The sequence below is a fragment of the Nothobranchius furzeri genome, chromosome 4 (genome assembly GCF_043380555.1).
Source record: "Nothobranchius furzeri strain GRZ-AD chromosome 4, NfurGRZ-RIMD1, whole genome shotgun sequence".
In the NCBI taxonomy this organism is placed as follows: Eukaryota; Metazoa; Chordata; class Actinopteri; order Cyprinodontiformes; family Nothobranchiidae; genus Nothobranchius; species Nothobranchius furzeri.
Window position 1 is genome coordinate 86525999 of NC_091744.1, and position 16872 is coordinate 86542870.

Sequence of the window (16872 nt, forward strand, 5' to 3'; positions counted from 1 at the left end):
CCACGGCTCATGAGCTGATGTTTGAACTTGTTGGTGTTCGGGTTTTCTTTGCAGATACAAAAAAAAGTCACAGTTTTTATGAACGTTTGAACCATTTTGCACTTTCATCTGATGCGTTGATGCTCTGCACCGTCGTAAGGTCTTCAGTGTTGTCAGGTACGAACAGATGAAAGGATTTATTACTCTTGTGATAAAAGAACTAAAAATGTACAATTATAAAGAATAAAACGTAGTCTTGCCGGATCAGCTCTTTGACAAAGTGGTCCATGCCTAAACTGTACATCGGTTACCATGGCAACACAAAGAGGACGTTTTGGGAATTGTTTTCCAGTTGATTTTACCAGATTTTATAGAAATTTTGCACTTTTTTGTTATTTTCCTCTATTTTAGCTATGATCCTGCAAAGAGTCAAACGTACGGATAAAAAGAGCAAATTAAACATCTTAATAAAGGTAATCATGAGTTTCTCTGAGGCTCTAGGTCTTCACTCTTCGTGCTACGTGGGATGCGGTATTCCCTTCATTCCCCGTTCTGCTCTCCTCCTCTCTGGCGAAGCCGATCGCGGGGATGGCTTCACGATGCACACGCATGCCGACGCTCCTGCTATACGTTTAGGCAAGTCCGGCCCTTTGGACCACGACCCCTTGTCGGGGTCAAACACTTGGGTGACTCTGGAGAACGCCATGCTCTCCCAGCTGTAGCCACCGAGCACGTAGATCTTCCCAGTCCAGACCGCCAGCCCCGCCTCGCTGTTGGGCAGCAGCAGCGGAGCCACCTGGGTCCACTGGTTACTGCGGGGGTCGTAGGACTCCACCTGCAGGATGTCGAAGCGCTCTGTGGTGTCTGCGTGATCGTCGCTGCCTCCGATTGCATAGATGAGGTTGTTGAGGGAGGCCAGGCAGTGCCAGCCTCGAGCGAGGGACATGGACTGGCGCTCCACCCACACCTCACCGTCCCGCGATGGATCGTAGCTCAGGACGTCGTGGCGGTACGGGCCAATCTGATAGTCATGACCGCCTGAGATGTAGACGTCCCCTTGGTGGATGGTGCCAGCGTGGCCATAAGTCAACCTGTGAGATATGGATTTCACAAAACTTTGTAAGGAAATCTCATTTTATTCTAACCGGTTTCAGTTCGGACCCAAAACCGGACGCTAAAGGTTTCGTTTTCCTGTAGTATTGTTTAGAAGAAGATACTGAGAACTCGCCGTTGCACTCGCAAAATCGCTGGGGGACGTGTGTGTGTGTGAATTTGCCATCGGGTCTGCAGCTGTGTATTATTGTGGAATTCACATGTGTGTGTATGTGTGGGGGGGGTTATCAAATCCAGGCTTGTTATTTCTAGTTGATGGAAAGGCTCACAAAAATACTTTCTTTCCAAAAAAAATGACATCTCAATAGCGCCGACGGTAATATTTCACTATGCTGTGTCGATCGTTGCTCTGGAAGGTGAACGACATCATGACTCCGGCCCTTTAAGGGGCAGAAGTTACCCGGTAGCAGTTAGACAAACGTTTGGGATTTGTTGTTGTTGTTGCCAGTTTTTAAGTGTTTACACAAAAGTGCTTCATCGCCTGAGTTCAGCCCAAAAACACTAAATCCTCTGAAATGATTCATGAGCAACCACTAAAACGTTTGTTTATGAAGCCTGGAGAACAGCCGCTACCTGGGTAGTTGTGCCACGTAGGACCAGCAGTCGTCTGCAGGGTGGTAAACTTCCACGGAGCACAACGCCCCAGTCCCATTCCTCCCTCCGACAGCAATCAGGAAATCTCCCACAGCTCCCAGGAAAAAGTCCACCCGCCGCTGGTTCATTGGAGCGCCCTGAAAGACATCCCGCTGTCACGGAGCTGGAGCTCAGTAATGGAGGATAGATGCATAAACAACCCTACCTTGGTCCACTGATTGTGCCGCGGATCATATCTGTACAGCAGGTTACACGCGGCGTCTCCTCCGTTGTCCCTGGACGAGCTGCCGCCCGCAGCGAAGATGAAGCCCCCCAGCACCGCTAGGCAGTGGTGGCTCCGCTGGGCTGGCAGCTCCGTCTCCAACTCCCAGCTTCCTGTTTCACTATCCAGCCAGCAAACCGTGGCACTCAGCTCCTCTCCTCGCTCATACACCTTACCATGCAGCCAGGGGAGAAGCACTATCAGCTCTACTCTAAAGGCTCCAGCTACCATAACGAACGCAGGTCGCGGCATCAGATACCTCTCCTCCAGTGAGCAGCAGCTGCTCCACCCCTCCCCTCAGCAAGGTCCGTTCGGTCTGGAGCAGCGGCTGAGCGCTCGGCCTGGCGTGGTACCCCAGCGCCTCCTCCACCAGGACGTCACAGCCGGCGTCCTTGGGCAGCAAAGATTGCGTCCCGTGTTCTGCCGGAACAACCAGATTAACAAGGTCCCCCACGGGCATTAGAGGGAATCGAATGCAGGAGAGGAGCGGTTTGGCGTACGGGGTTCGCTCTGGATTCTGGCGGAGCCACTGAAGAGATGCCCGCAGCAGCGCCTGCTCACTGTCATGCTGGACCTGAAACAGCCAGCGACCAGGGGCCTTTTAATTAAACCGCTAAAATCCTCCTGTCAGCACAAACAGGAGAAGGAAAAAGGGTCTTACCCGGTCACTAGCAAGGTAGGAGGCGAGCTTGTGGAAAGGAATGTTTTGCAGGAAATCGGGGGTGAAGGAGAGCGTGGAGAAGCGTGCGAGGATGAAGTGGTCAATAAAGGTGTCGAGTCGCTCCAGACTGTAGACTTGAGCCAGCTCCTGAAGGTACAGGTAGTTATCCTCGTTCACCTCCCGCTCCAGGTACTGGCAGCAGAAATCCACCACTCGCCAAAGCTGAACACCAACACACACGTTTGTGAGCTCAGTAACAATATTTACATATTTGTGTGCTAAAAACACCAATCAGCTGCATCTATCAGCTGGTTCAAGCAGTATGTGGCTCAACAGTTTCCTACCTGCAGAAGGTGCGCCGCTTCCAGCACACAGTCGATGTTTCCTCCATCTAAAAACAGTTCTCCGCTGTACAGGAAGTCCAAAACGGCCTTCAGACCGATACAAGACATTCCAACTAACTCCACCTGCACAAAGCGAAGGCACATGAGAATAAACATTCTCCAGATCTCCTAAAACTTCTGGCTTCTTTAAATTTGACATCTATAATTATAACATTTATGCAAATAAAAATCAATCAATCTGATGCTCCCATTTGGGAATGATTTGATTTGTTTCTGAAATCTAATTTAAGCGACAGCACGTTCCATTTTCTACTTCATCACATTTTCTTACTTGTTTTTGTAATCAACAAAAGTAGCATCAAGACTCCAAACCTTCACTAAAAACGTAACTGGTGTACCTCCAGCTGATGCTCCTCTCTCATGCCCAGCGTGAACATAGCATGGAAGTATGGGCTGGAGATGGCCAGCAGGGCTCGGTGAGCGGGGACACGCTGGTCATTAGCGACCAGAACCACATCACAGAACCGGTTCTGCTGCCGCTGCTCATTAAACCCCTGCAGCACCTCCACAGCCTGGTCCTCACAGTGAAAAATCTATAAAAACAATGAATTATCGGTTGCTTTTCCAGTATTAACCTTTCTGTTTGTCATGGGTTGTTTCTACGGTACCAGTCACTAAATGAGACTGAACACGTAAGCGCACACACCCATCACACACACACACACACACACACACACACACACACACACACACACACACACACACACACACACATTACTATGTAACTATAATTTTTATTTTTTTTTTAGTTTTCTCACTTGTTAAAATAAAACTGTAATTTATTGTCTTGTTTGCCTTTTCTAGCCTCACAAATAAAATCACGTGGTGCATGACTTCCTCACACTTTATTGTGAGGTGCATTATTATTTAGTGTGAGAGTAAACACTAACCTTGGAGGATTCACTGACCCTGTGGGGCCGAGACACCCGGATCGATGTGTCCATTATGTCCCCTCAGACAGAAATCTAAAAGGAAAAACGCAGAATTACTCAATTTCCTGTCATTTTTAAGAGAATGGCAAATATTTCACCTAAACGACCTGTGACCTACTGGTGACGTCACTACGGAAAAACCAAAACCAAAACGACCATAAACAGTAAATGTGCTAAAATGAGTAGTTTTAGGGAGTTTATCACCATCATTTGATTTATAGTAATGTGGTAAATTCTGCTTCTAACAGGTTTTAATCACACGTACACACACAGGTGTCACACAGCCAACACAAAAATCACAATCTCGTCCAGAAAGTCGGAAAACATCAGCAATGAAAGCAAATATACAATTTCTCCATTTCTAAATAACTTTGACAGGCAGCGCTTACGTGTAGGTGGCGGGAGGGCGGTTGGTTTAATTCACTCAACATCTTGTTATCGCTGTTTCGATGGTTAGAACAAAGTAATTTGGGACATTTTTGTTGAAAATGCGACGATTTTCCACGGCGACAAACGTAAGAAAAGACGGTGTAAACTTCTCAACAAAAAAATTCTAATTACCTGCTTAAACTAGATTATCTACAGTTTAACAACACAGGGTGGAAACAAAAACACCATGTAGCAAACCATTAGCTTGTCTAGCTACATGCTAAAGTAAAGCACTTCCGTTTGGAAGATTTTCAGAATAAAGGGAATTATAAACTTCTGAATGACCACAAAGCAGGCTGGTTTAAAAAAATCTAAGAATTTTGTCATCTGAATAGTAATCTTTTGTTATTAGTAATTGCTTCTGTTTATTTATAGTTTAAAATATTGATATGCTCACGCAGAGTGAAAGACCGCATCACTGCAGATGCAGCACCAATCCGCCTATCGATCTCATGCTCCAGCTTTCCCTCATTCGTGAACAAGACCCCGAGATACTTAAACTCCTCCACTTGGGGCAGGACCTCATCCCTGACCCGGAGAAGGCATTCCACCCTTTTCCGAAACAAGACCATGGTCTCAGATTTAGAGGAGCTGATTCTCATCCCAGCTGCTTCACACTCGGCTGCGAACCGCTCCAGAGAAAGCTGAACATCACGTTCTGATGAAGCCAACAGGACCACATCATCTGCAAAAAAGCAGAGACCTGATCCTCAGGCCACCAAAATGGATCCGCTCCACACCTTGGCTGCACCTAGAAATCCTGTCGTCCATAAAGGTTATGAACAGAATCAGTGACAAAGGGCAGCCTTGGCAAAGTCCAACTCTCACTGGGAACGAGCCCGACTTGCTGCCGGCAATGCGGACCAAGCTCTGACACCGGTCTCACAGGGACCTAACAGCCCGTATCAGAGGGCCTGGTACCCCATACTCCCGGAGTACCCCCCACAGGGCCCCCCGAGGGACGCGGTCAAACGCCTTCTCCAAATCCACAAAACACATGTAGACTGGTTGGGCAAATTCCCACGCACCCTCCAGGATCCCCCTAAGGGTATAGAGCTGGTCCAGTGTTCCACGGCCAGGATGAAAACCACATTGCTCCTCCTTAATCTGAGGTTCAACAATCCGACGGATCCTCCTCTCCAGAACCCTGAATAGACCTTACCAGGAAGGCTCAGGAGTGGGATCCCCCTGTAGTTGGAACACACCCTGTGGTCCCCCTTTTTAAATAAGAGAACCACCACCCCGGACTGCCAGTCCAGTGGAACTGCCCTACGACAGGCACCGACGATCCTGTGACCACAGCTCCGGTCGGCCACCTCAACAATGGAAGCACGGAACAGGGCCCATTCAGACTCAATGTCCCCCGTCTCCCCAGGAACATTTTGGAAGTTCTGTCGGAGGTGGGAATTGAAGCTCCTTCTGACAGGAGACTCTGCCAGACATTCCCAGCAGACCCTTGCGATACGTTTGGGCCTGCCTGGTCTGACCGGCATCCTCCCCCACCATCTGACCCAACTCACCCCCAGGTAGTGGTCAGTTGACAGCTCCGCCCCTCTCTTCACCCGAGTGTCCAAGACATGCGGCCGCAGGTTAGATGAAACAACAACAAAGTCGATCATCGAGCTGCGGCCTAAGGTATCCTGGTGCCAAGAGCACATATGGACACCTTTATGTCTGAACATGGTGTTCATTATGGACAATCCACGACTGGCACAGAAGTCCAATAACAAAACACCACTCAAATTCAGATCAGGGGGGCCGTTCCTCCCAACCACACCTCTCCAGGTCTCACTGTCGTTGCCCACGTGAGCGTTAAAGTCCCCCAGCAGAACGAGGGAGTCACCGGAAGGAGCGCTCTCCAGCACCCCCTCCAAGGTCTCCAAAAAGGGTGGGTAGTCTGAACTGTAGTTTGGTGCATAAGCACAGACCACAGTCAGAACCCGTCCCCCCACACGTAGGCGGAGGGAGGCTACCCTCTCATTCACCGGGGTAAACCCCAACATACAGGCACCAAGATGGGGGGCAACTAGTATGCCCACCCCTGCTCAGCGCCTTTCAGTGGGAGCAACTCCAGAGTGGTAGAAAGTCCAACCCCTCTCAAGGAAACTGGTTCCAGAGCCAGAGCCATGCGTTGAGGTGAGTCCGACTGTATCTAGTCAGAACCTCTCAACCTCACACTTGTTATATTTTTGTCATTAATGTTGTTACCCGTAAGGTTCCATATGAAACAAACCAAAATATTTAGAACATCAAGTGTAACACTTATTCTTTAGTTTTATTCTGAAATCAAATAATTTAACCGGATGTTGTCATTAAAAACAGAAGGTTAAAAAATCATCTGTTTGAATGTGTTCAAGAGAGGAAATGTTACAAAACGTTTAAAAATGACAAATCACGTGATACAGCCACACTAAATGGTGTTGTAATTGAACTTCATTTTTAATAGAAGGAGGCTAAATATCATAGATGAGGGATTTATTAAATGTTACAGATTAAACAGGTTATTGACCTGTTGACCTCAACGCATTAGAAGATGGTTGTGTGTGAAATTTCCCAAGTAGTTTTACATGTAAACTGTGTTTCTGAGATTTGTTTATATTTCAAATGGTCATAAATGTAGTTGTTATACTATATTATAAAACAAATCATTTGTTTTAATTTGTCGTGTTAGACTCAGTACAATACATATTTGTGTTTTGCACATGGGGTCCTGAGGATTTCACAGAGCAGAATATTAGTAAATCCCCTCTTAAGAACATGTGAATTATTTTAAATGTTACACATTTACTCCTCAGCAGGATCTAAACTAGACAAACAGGACAGGTAAAAGAGCTACACCTGCAGAGGTTTATCACCATTGAGCTCCATTATTAACCCATCAACTATCACATCAAAGCAATCTTAATGTTTTGGAGTGTTTGCAAATTACATCGCGTCTAATTGATGATGAAGGGAGGAAATTGTTAAAAGACTTAGTTAAAAAGCAATCACTGAAACATTTAGAGGTGTGTGAGGTTAATACTTTCATTCTAAATTGAGGCAACTGGCCCAAAAATGTCCTTTGAAGATGTCATTTATCTTTGTTTTGTTTATGTTGGTGTTACGATGTTTACAAGATAACAACATCTGACTGTTTTTGTGCAGATTAAATGCGTTTGCTCTCAAAATTGTTGGCTCCAGTTTAATATAAATACAAATGACCAGTTTTCCGAGTTGGATGCAAAGTTTTTGATAATCCAGCAGATGGCAGAATAAATCTTCTTCAGACAGTAAGAGTAAAAATGTGGCTGTGGTACTTTTTGGTGTTCTATCAATAAGAAAAATGTAAGCTGTGAGCCCCGTAGACCAGTGTTTGCTTGAATACTTTACATGTCTCATACACTCATGAAACCCATCTGATTGGCATGTTTTACTCATAGACTGTACATATACTCCAAGGTGCCATTTTTTAATTGATTTAAGATAATACTAGTTTGTGCCTGTTGTTGTTGTTACTGCTTAATTTTCACAACCTGATGATTGTAAAATATTTTCTTTAATGCTAAAGCGGACAAATGTTGAAAATTTAAAGTGAGGTAAAAAAAAAGTATTACTGCAGTTGCGCTTTTCCAAATTAAGTTTGCGGTATTTAGCAGGAAAGCAACCGGAAACAGCTTTTTGTTTTCAAAAGAAAACCAGCCTTGACAAATATTTATCTGACATTGACCTTCAGTAAAGCTAAACGTCTTTTTAAACTTTCACATATGTTTTCTCTTGGTTGCGTAAATTAAATCAGGTCTGTTGTTATTAATAATAAGTCAATAAAGTATTCAATAGGCAACTAGCCCCTTTAATTGTTATGTGTACTTTCCCCTGCAGATGTGGGTTAACAAAATGCAGTTTAATAGAAGAAGCAATAAAATATTTATTTTTAAATTAAACCCTTTTATTTTCTTTTTTGTAAGATTGATCAATTTGTGGGCTTTTTTAAAATAAAACACTTACAGGTGTATTATTAGATCCTAGAACATGTGTAGCAAATATAATATGTCTGCCACAGAAAGAGTTCAGTAAATAAAATAATTGCAAGCATATAAACAAAAAAACCTAACAACAGTGTATTTTTCTATAAGTGTGAACCAAATTTGTTTCATATAAGAAAAAGCTGAACATACGCAATGTCAATTAAGGCATTTGAAGGAAATACAGCCTAATTGAATGTAAATTATTGTTTACTAACAATAACCTTGTGAAGGATGCTTGAGTAGATATTTGATTGTTTAAATAAAGTAGAAACTCAGATGGTAGCCTGTCAAATCTGGCGAGTTCGCTCGGGTTTTTACTATATTTTGGCGCAAGTGTCTGGTGGTAACTTTGTTTTGAAAGTAACAACCGGAAACAGTATTTACACTTTCCACTTGACTTGACGTAGACCCACAGAGAGACGGCCGAGTGACCGGCAGGAGGAGGAGAAGGCAGCGTCTGGGGGAACTTGTGCGTCTGTCTTCTTGCAACCTGATTGACTAACTCCACACCAACGCCCATAAAGCCCAGAGATCCAGGAAATGAGCCGAGGGTTTAATAGAGGAGCCTCCGTCTCCCGTTAAGTTTTACCGGTTCAGTCGCCCCGGCGCCGTGGTCGTGATTTTGGTTTCGTCTGATGTGCATCGCCACCCGTTCAAGTTAGCTGCTGTTCCCGTTGACCGTCCGGACCGACCCACGTCTCGTTTTTGACCGATTAACTCTCGTTCACCTGAAAAATGGCAACTCAGATCGATAAAGAAGCGTGCCGAGAGGCTTACAACGACGTGAGAGACGATGCCACGGAGACCAGCTGGTAGGTGTTCGGCTAACATCGAGCCTCTTTTAGTTATTCTCCCAAAAACCAACGTCTTCTACACATAAAGCTGTTAGATCACAACAAAGATGTGTGCTTCTGCGGCTAAATGCTAATCAAAACGATTATTTACTAAAAGCTACACTTTATGTTTCCGCTCAGCTGCGTTAAATTAAATTAATTTAGTTAATTTTTTAATGAAACTGCTTGGTTAATTTAGTGCGTAAATGGCAACTGCAACGAAACGTATTTTATGATTCGCATTTGCGCATTTAAGTGCGATCATTTAAAAACACCACAGATTTGACGCAGCTGCTCGACAGAAAACGCGCTACATTCATTCTTCCTGCGCCTTTCCTCAGAATGAGTCCTGTCCCTGGGATATGACTGATCTGTAGCACACACACACATGGACGTAATTTTTGGGGGGGGCAGGGGGGACATGTCCCCCCACTTTTTCCAAAGTCCAGTTTTGACCCCTGCACGTTTTACCGTCCAAAAACATTTTTACGCTATTTTAAATTGACACTGGTTGAGCTCTAGGACCAAGCGGAAAACAATCGTTTGTGTTGAAGCCTGTTTCCCATTAGAACATACTGTAAAGACCCCCGTGTCCCCCCCCCCCCCCACTTCTAAAGTGAAAATTACGTCCATACACACACACACACACACACACACACACGTCTGGAGCATTTTCTGCGCCTTGATTGCGACCTTTAGTGACTGAGATGTGGAAACTATAAAGCTGTGTTTTGTCCTGCAGGGCTGCGTTCGTGTATGAGGGCTCCATGATCGTGCCAGCAGCAACGGGGACTGATTATGAGGAGTTCAAGAAGCTGTGCAAAGGTAGTTGTGGTCTTTAATGTGATGATGATGTGGTCTCTGCTGAGGAATGACGCAATCCTGTGATGCTGTCAAAGCTTTTAACCACAGGGTGTACCTCAGAATCTGTCCTATGGCGTCTGTTCAAGTCAGAAATTTAGATTTTGACATCAAATGGGAACATTTTTTTCCAGTTTGTTGAACTTTTTCTCCTTTTTTAAACTGACGTTTGCCTACAGAGAACTAAAATCTTGTGAGCAAATATGAAAACTCAGAAGGAAGTTCCCTTGATGAGAGAGAAGCGTCTGTTGAGCTGGGCGGGGTTTAGCTCAGATTATCTATAACGCCATCACTCTTGGGGCTTTGCTCATGTTTTTTTTCTTTCTTCTTCCTGATTTATTTTTTAATACTCACATTTTTGTAGAAATAACTATCTGAATGCATTGTGCATGGCTCGGCTGCCGGCTTTGCTGTTGGTTCCTGTTCGATGATGACACACAGCTTTAGGCTTGTTTTCCTTATTTAGCAGCGTAGCTACTGCGTGCAGGAGGAACGGACGCAACTTTCAGATAAAGAGATTTAATATAAAATAAGTTATGCTTTCATTTTGTTCTAAATATCTCATCTTAAGAGGTTTAACCCAACTTTTAAATGGTTAAGTCAAGAAGCAGCTTCATCATTCGTCATGCTACCAAAATGTCTAAAATATTTGCTGCTTCAATCCTCATGAATGCATTTTCCATAGTTAAATTCATCACCTTACAATAAAAATGATTTCTAAAGCCTTCTGTTTGGTTTTTGGTAGTCAGCAAAACCCATTTCCTGAAGGATGGGCCGTTATGTCTTCTGTAAATCTTGTGATTTTCTTCGTCGCCACCACAAAACCATGTTTCTGCTTGTCAGCAGCTTTTGAATAGCTTTTCTTCTCAAACCGATCCCCAGAGAATAAATCCTCGTAAGTTTAGTTTAAAGGGACTTTACGGAGTTTTGAATTTTTATGCTCGTGATCGCCCCCTCAGGCCAAAAGCGTGACGGCAGCTTCAATAGTAGACTCGTGCACGAGGCGCGCATGCTGTACGTGCACACTCCTTAACGAAAATAACAGCTGAGACAGTTCTGTGTGTGTGTGTGTGTGTGTGTGTGTGTGTGTGTGTGTGTGTGTGTGTGTGTGTGTGTGTGTGTGTGTGTGTGTGTGTGTGTGTGTGTGTGTGTGTGTGTGTGTGTGTGTGTGTGTGTGTGTGTGTGTGTGTGTGTGGCCCAGAGGACAGAGGACAGGAGAACGTGCAGCTAATTAATTAAATAATGTGGTTCTGTATCTTTCTCTTCAGCACAGCCGACAAAGGTTTATGATGGGTCAGTCCTCCTGCATGCTCAGATCATTCCCTTCCCTTGCTTGAAAAATTGTTCCAAAATGAAAGTTGAACCCACATCTTTTTTATCTGTGAATTCAACGCCGTTCGGCGAGTCTCAAATAAAAATTTGGGCATCTTACTGTAAAAAATATACCACTAATGTAAAAAATAAACTCTAAATGAACGATGTTCACATCCAGAATCGAACCCAGATCCACTGCACGAAAGTCTGACGTTTTACTAGGTGAGCTAAAGCACCAGTGACATCCTTTGTATCTGTAATATTTATATCCTTGATGACAGCTGAAACAACGTCAAACCAAAGAACGGTTCGGAGTGAAAATGGCTGTTTTGTTGCTAATTAGCAGGAAATATCTAGAAGAAAGTTCTACAGAAAGTAGCTAAGGGTCCTCAGAAATGTAGCTAGCTTTGTCACTAGGCGTTAGGAACAGCGACAAAGTGGCACTGCCTCTCTCTCTGCTGCTAAAGCTACGGATAGCAAATGCTACGGGCGATGCCTGAGCGTGAACGCGCATGAAGCAGCCTGCTCGACCCGAGCATCTCTCTTTTTCTGTGATTTTACAGAAAAACAGGCAATCACAGTAAAAATGCCAGGGCTCATTCTACAGGACCAGGGCATTGCAGGAGAATGTATGAAGAAGACATTTATTATTTCTATACATGTTTTGGCTGTCACACTTCCATAATGCCCCTTTAAGCATGTTTGTGTGCAGAGAGACAAACCGGTGAGGACTAAACGTTGGTTTTAAACGGGTATTTTCTTTGGTTTAAAAAGACAGAATCAGCATATCTATTGAACAGATTAATGTGAAATGTTACGCCACTGTTCATGGTGGCTTCTGTTGTGTTTACGATGTCACAAAGTGAACCAGGACGCGCGTTCTTCCTCTGCAGACTCTTAAACATCCAGCAGGTTTGGGTGAAATGTAGCTTTAGCTGAACCTGATATGTATAATCTCATTAGGGTTTATCACCCAACCGAAGTGTAGTTAGAGAAGAAAAAGGACCAAGTTTGGATAAAGTTGACTCTCCTCGTTTTACCAACCTGACACCGTCCGCAGGAGACGGCTCTGGTTTCCAGTCTGCCTCAGAGGGAGCGTCCAGAGGAAGACCGTGCCACTCAGACAACCTTTGGTCACCTGACAGGAAGTCGACTCATGCATACCAGTGCCTTTCCTTTTTGCCATCTCATCACAGTTGTTTCAGTGCGGGTTTCCCTGCAGAAGCTAGCAGGTTGTCTGCAGAATCGGCACAAACTTAGCAGGAAGCTAAACCAGGAAGAGTCTGGCAGAGGCAGGAAGTAAGGGGGGTGTGGCGAGCTCTAGGTTGGCGAGAGGATTCCTGACTGTTCCTGTTCCTCTCCAGCACCTGAAACCGTTGCAACACAAGGAAAATCTGAGTGCATTGAGCAATTAGTTACAGTCACCGACTAACGGACCGTGAGCCAGTCTGGTGACTCCACTGATCCGCTGTGACCGATGAGAGCCTTTAGTTCCTGCTACTGCTGATAGGTGACTGGTCTGAAAACACCTCACCTGCCGGGAATGTCAACACCGATGGAGAAAAGTCGAGCTTTTCGTCCTTCAGAAGGACTGTTCTAATCTAAACAAAACAACAAGAAGACCCTTAAATCACTAATAATCATTTCTGTTGATTTATTGCTCCAATTAAGTTCTAATGAATGTAAATCATGTAAATGCATTTATAGCTGACCTGTTGTTAATATTCTGAGAAAACCCGTTACTCCAAAGACGAGAAACGCTCTCCAGCCGTCGGTCTTCAGTTTGACTGCGAGGGCTTTTTCAACTAACTCCACTACAGGAACTGCTGCCAGCTGATGTGGTTGCTGAGACGTTTCTCAGCTCAGTGCAGAGAAACGCCGTTTTCTTTTTCTGGGAACTCACTTTGCTGCTCACGGATGAGGGAAGCCCTGGTTTCAGAGGGACTTGTCACACATGCACGTCCAGCTGTGAAGCCACAAATAAAAAGCTGCAGTGTTGGAGAACGTCCCAGAGCTGCCGCGCGGCGAGTAACGGGTCGATGTTCCGGCCTCGGCTCGGACAGTTTTACTTTAAATCTGCTAACAGTTAGCTTTTGTCCAACGAATGGGTTCTTTTTTTTTATTTCTAGAGACCGGTGTGATCTCTCGGTGGAGAACAGCCACGATGATCATAACATTAGAGAACGAGGATTTTCTGCTTTTGTTCCCCAAACTGTGTTTTGGCTGCCGGCTGCAGCTGTTGTTCCAGGGATCTGACCTTTGATTGGAGCCAAATGCCTTCACCGTTCACTGTCCCACCAGTGGTTTGGCTCGAATGGGTTTAAATCCAGATTATGATCATACAGCATGGTGAAGATTAATCCACCAGATCTAAACTGCATAAAAACCAGCGTTTATCTGCAGAGGTTATGGCCTGTAGAGGAAAAACTGGATGTTTCCTAAAGTATTGTTACCAAATACGAAAAGTGACCGATTAACAGTTTATAAGTGCTGGTTTTTGTGCCCTAATTGTAACGCCCAGTCTTTGCATGAGGCTGGAAACAGGCTAACGAGGCATATTCTTAGTTTTCAGGTTTACTTAAGGTTGTTTAAATACTCGGTTGGTGTTTAAACGAGGCCTGAGGTGGGAGTCGGACTGAAGCAGCAGCAGAAATCCTGATTCTTTTGTCTCCCGGCTTGTTTGTGTTCAGACTGATTCCCAGACTGTGGTTGACCACCAGGCGTGGTCACTGGAGGTTTGTGACACAACTGCAAAGCTCAGAGTCTACTGACCTGGATGCTTCCTGTTTGCATGCTTTTTCCAGGCTTTTACTCAAGTCTTTTGCAGCTTTTTTATTGTGCATTTTGAGTTTTAACGTTCGTTTGTTCCAATGAGGTGGAATTTAACAAAAAGACATTTTAGTGCATACACGGAGGACATTTCCTTAACGGTTGTCACCTGTGTTTCCTCAGACGACACGCGTCTGTTCGGCTTCGTCCGGTTTACAACAGGCGACGCCATGAGCAAACGGGCCAAGTTCACCTTCCTCACCTGGATAGGCGAAGACATCACCGGGCTGCAGCGGGCCAAGATCAGCACCGACAAGACTCTAGTCAAAGACGTGGTGCAGGTCAGTGACTCCTGCGAGAGGCAATTACAATAATGGTTCCTTTGGGGAAACTGGTTGCTTTGAAACAGCCCACCACATGCTGGACTGCTCCGGTTGCTCCGATATTCAGTTCAGCACATTTGTCTCTGCAGAACTTTGCCAAGGAGTTTGTGATCAGCGACTCACGCGAACTGGACCAAGAGTTCCTCTGCAAGGAGCTGAGGAAGGCGGGAGGAGCCAACTACGACGCTCAGGCCGAGTAGAGCAGTACGGTCCACTGGAAGCAGCCGGGTTGAGGGATTGGGGTTTACCGGGGGGGTGGGGGGGGATGTTGGGGCTGGGCTCTTTGGGAGAGGGTGAGGTGGAATGGGAGAGGACACAAATGACTCCAGGATTAGCCCTTTTATCTGCTAATTGGCATTTTAATGAATCCCAAGCAGTTGTGTTCTTTACCGTTGACTTTAGCTTTGAAACTGTTGGTGCACACTTACAAATGGGTGCTTGTATACTTGCGTTTAAAGTGTTTGTAATTAAAGCTGCGTGCAGTCTCATCCTTAGACCCGAAGGACGTCCCCGACGTGGACAGTAGGAGGCTGAATGTGGTTTTGTGTAGGATGTTAAAGGGCTGTTTGATGACTAAACCACAGTCTGCAGGTACTGAAACGTCTTCCTCCAGATCTTCACATTTTGCACTCATTCAAGGACTCAGGAAACGACAAGTTAAAGGAATAGTTTAGGAAGCATAAGAGAAGATTGGAAGTCTTATTTTTGCAGAAATACTGGAACCAAATGAAAACTGCTCATCTGGATCCTCTGCTGTTAGTTTACATGATTAAAACTCGTGTCTCTTATGTGTTTTTGAACAGTTAAGTTACTCCTTTAAGGTTCAGACCTGACTGAATACGCACATACGTGATTGTTAGCACACACAAACAAGTAAAGCGTCTCTGTATAAGCACCTTAACCGACTGTCTCCTGCCCATTCCCACCCTCCACCCTCTCCCCGGTCGGTTGGTCCTCTACTGTGCTGTGAATCATCATCTCCTCTCATCCTCGTCTCAGCAGAGCAAATTAACGTCGCCTTCCAAGGCTGCAGCACTGTTTGTCAAGGCTAACTGATGCGGTGAGATTGTGGGGAAAACTGAAGGGTTTCGCTTCTAAAGTCAAGCTAGAAAACTGGATCATGTTGTTTTGAAATGACACCAGAAACGCGCTGTTAGTCAAGATACACTGTACCTCTGGGTGGGAAGGATCTCCATTCGTCTGTGATGTCAGAAAAACGAGTCACTCTGCAGCTCGTTCAGCCGCCTCTTCATCTGTAGCCGGGCAGCTGCGTTTGGAGTCCTTTCCTGTTCCTGGCTTCTCTTTTCTCTCCGAGATTTTAACGTTTGCAGCTTCTAAACATGAAGATGGTCGATGCATTTGATATCAAACCTGTAGCAGTTAAATTTTTTGCCTGAAAACTTGAGAGAATGGAGATCTTTCCTTCTAGTGCTTCATCTCGCGATCATGCACGTGCACACTGGGACCTACTGTGTTTGACTGCCTTAGTCTCCCATGGAGAGAGGGGCATCATGGGAGCTTGTGGACACTACACTGTGACTGGTTGTCCTCCTTGACGTGGCACAGGATGTGAGCTCGGGCTCATAATTCCAACCTGGGAGGAGACGGTTCTCGGTCGTAGCATTCCTGTTTTCTTTTTTAGGTCCGACCCTCCCGTCCCCGAGGGAAAATAATAAAATAATTACTGTTCTTGTTCATTTTGCCTTTTTTCTCTCGCAAGTTGTGTCTGATCTGATATTTTTCTCTCAAGCGATTAAAAACATGAAAATAAAGGAAAGAACACAGAATGTACACACGAGTCATTTCAAAATAAAATTGATGTTTTTCCAAAATCTGCTTTTTGTCGTGTGTCTGTCTCGAGCGCAGCGTTGGCTGAATGAATAAGAACGTTTGTCAGATGAAGCAGTTTTACACCTAATTTTACTGAAGATTTATTTTAGTGGAAGTTTTTAATGAATATTTTTAGCATTTTAAGGTTACAGCTGCAGTCAATTTGGCAATGTTACCCAAAGCTGCTGATTGGTGAAGACCGATCGTCTTATTGACTGAAAAGCTGCTAAGATGAGAGAAAAAATGCTGCAAACATTGCAGTGTGACCTATTTAAGCCAGTGTCTTGTCTTAGTGACACCAGATCAAAGGTGTTGCTCTTGGATTTTGTTGTAAGTGAAGACATCAGCCGACTTAATATAATTATCCAGTAAACAAAATCACCCAGGGCAAATATTTGGCTTGTTTTTTAAAAAGAAAGAAAGCCTGAAAAGCTGAATTGTATTAAATAATCAGTTTATATTTCTGCATCCTTTATTTGTCTGAGATTATTCGCTTTAATGATG

At 44.7% G+C, this 16872-nt stretch overlaps 2 protein-coding genes across 3 annotated transcripts; one reads left to right on the forward strand and one right to left on the reverse strand.

Annotated features, from left to right (window-relative positions):
• Nucleotides 1-336: 336 nt before the first annotated feature.
• On the reverse strand, nt 337-12563 carry klhl36 (kelch-like family member 36). Of its 2 annotated transcripts, none has more exons than XM_054733469.2 (9): nt 12431-12563; nt 3904-3978; nt 3352-3546; nt 2954-3076; nt 2610-2831; nt 2208-2522; nt 1892-2119; nt 1666-1823; nt 337-1070 (listed from the first exon to the last, which is right to left on the reverse strand). In XM_054733469.2, the coding sequence occupies exons 2-9, from the start codon at nt 3955-3957 to the stop codon at nt 497-499; spliced, it is 1869 nt and encodes a 622-aa protein (XP_054589444.2). In that variant the 5' UTR covers nt 3958-3978; nt 12431-12563; the 3' UTR covers nt 337-496. The 2 variants fall into 2 exon arrangements, with proteins under 2 accessions (XP_054589444.2, XP_015820857.3); XM_015965371.3 differs by lacking the exon at nt 12431-12563 and adding an exon at nt 4335-4477.
• Nucleotides 8882-14802, forward strand: cotl1 (coactosin-like F-actin binding protein 1). The gene is made up of 4 exons (XM_070550581.1): nt 8882-9190; nt 9954-10036; nt 14339-14496; nt 14628-14802. Exons 1-4 carry the CDS (start codon nt 9114-9116, stop codon nt 14736-14738), a joined length of 429 nt encoding a protein of 142 aa, XP_070406682.1. The 5' UTR covers nt 8882-9113; the 3' UTR covers nt 14739-14802.
• The last annotated feature ends 2070 nt before the right edge of the window (nt 14803-16872 follow it).

Excerpts from the sequence above, each read along its gene's own strand:
- klhl36 (XM_054733469.2), bottom strand. The coding sequence starts at position 3,957 with ATGGACACATCGATCCGGGTGTCTCGGCCCCACAGGGTCAGTGAATCC. Across the intron at positions 3,547-3,903 it reads GGGTCAGTGAATCCTCCAAG|ATTTTTCACTGTGAGGACCA; the intron begins GTTAGTGTTTAC and ends TTGTTTTTATAG. Across the intron at positions 2,523-2,609 it reads CCTACCTTGCTAGTGACCGG|GTCCAGCATGACAGTGAGCA; the intron begins GTAAGACCCTTT and ends TGGCTGTTTCAG.
- cotl1 (XM_070550581.1), top strand. The coding sequence starts at position 9,114 with ATGGCAACTCAGATCGATAAAGAAGCGTGCCGAGAGGCTTACAACGAC. Across the intron at positions 9,191-9,953 it reads GATGCCACGGAGACCAGCTG|GGCTGCGTTCGTGTATGAGG; the intron begins GTAGGTGTTCGG and ends TTTGTCCTGCAG. Across the intron at positions 10,037-14,338 it reads GTTCAAGAAGCTGTGCAAAG|ACGACACGCGTCTGTTCGGC; the intron begins GTAGTTGTGGTC and ends GTGTTTCCTCAG.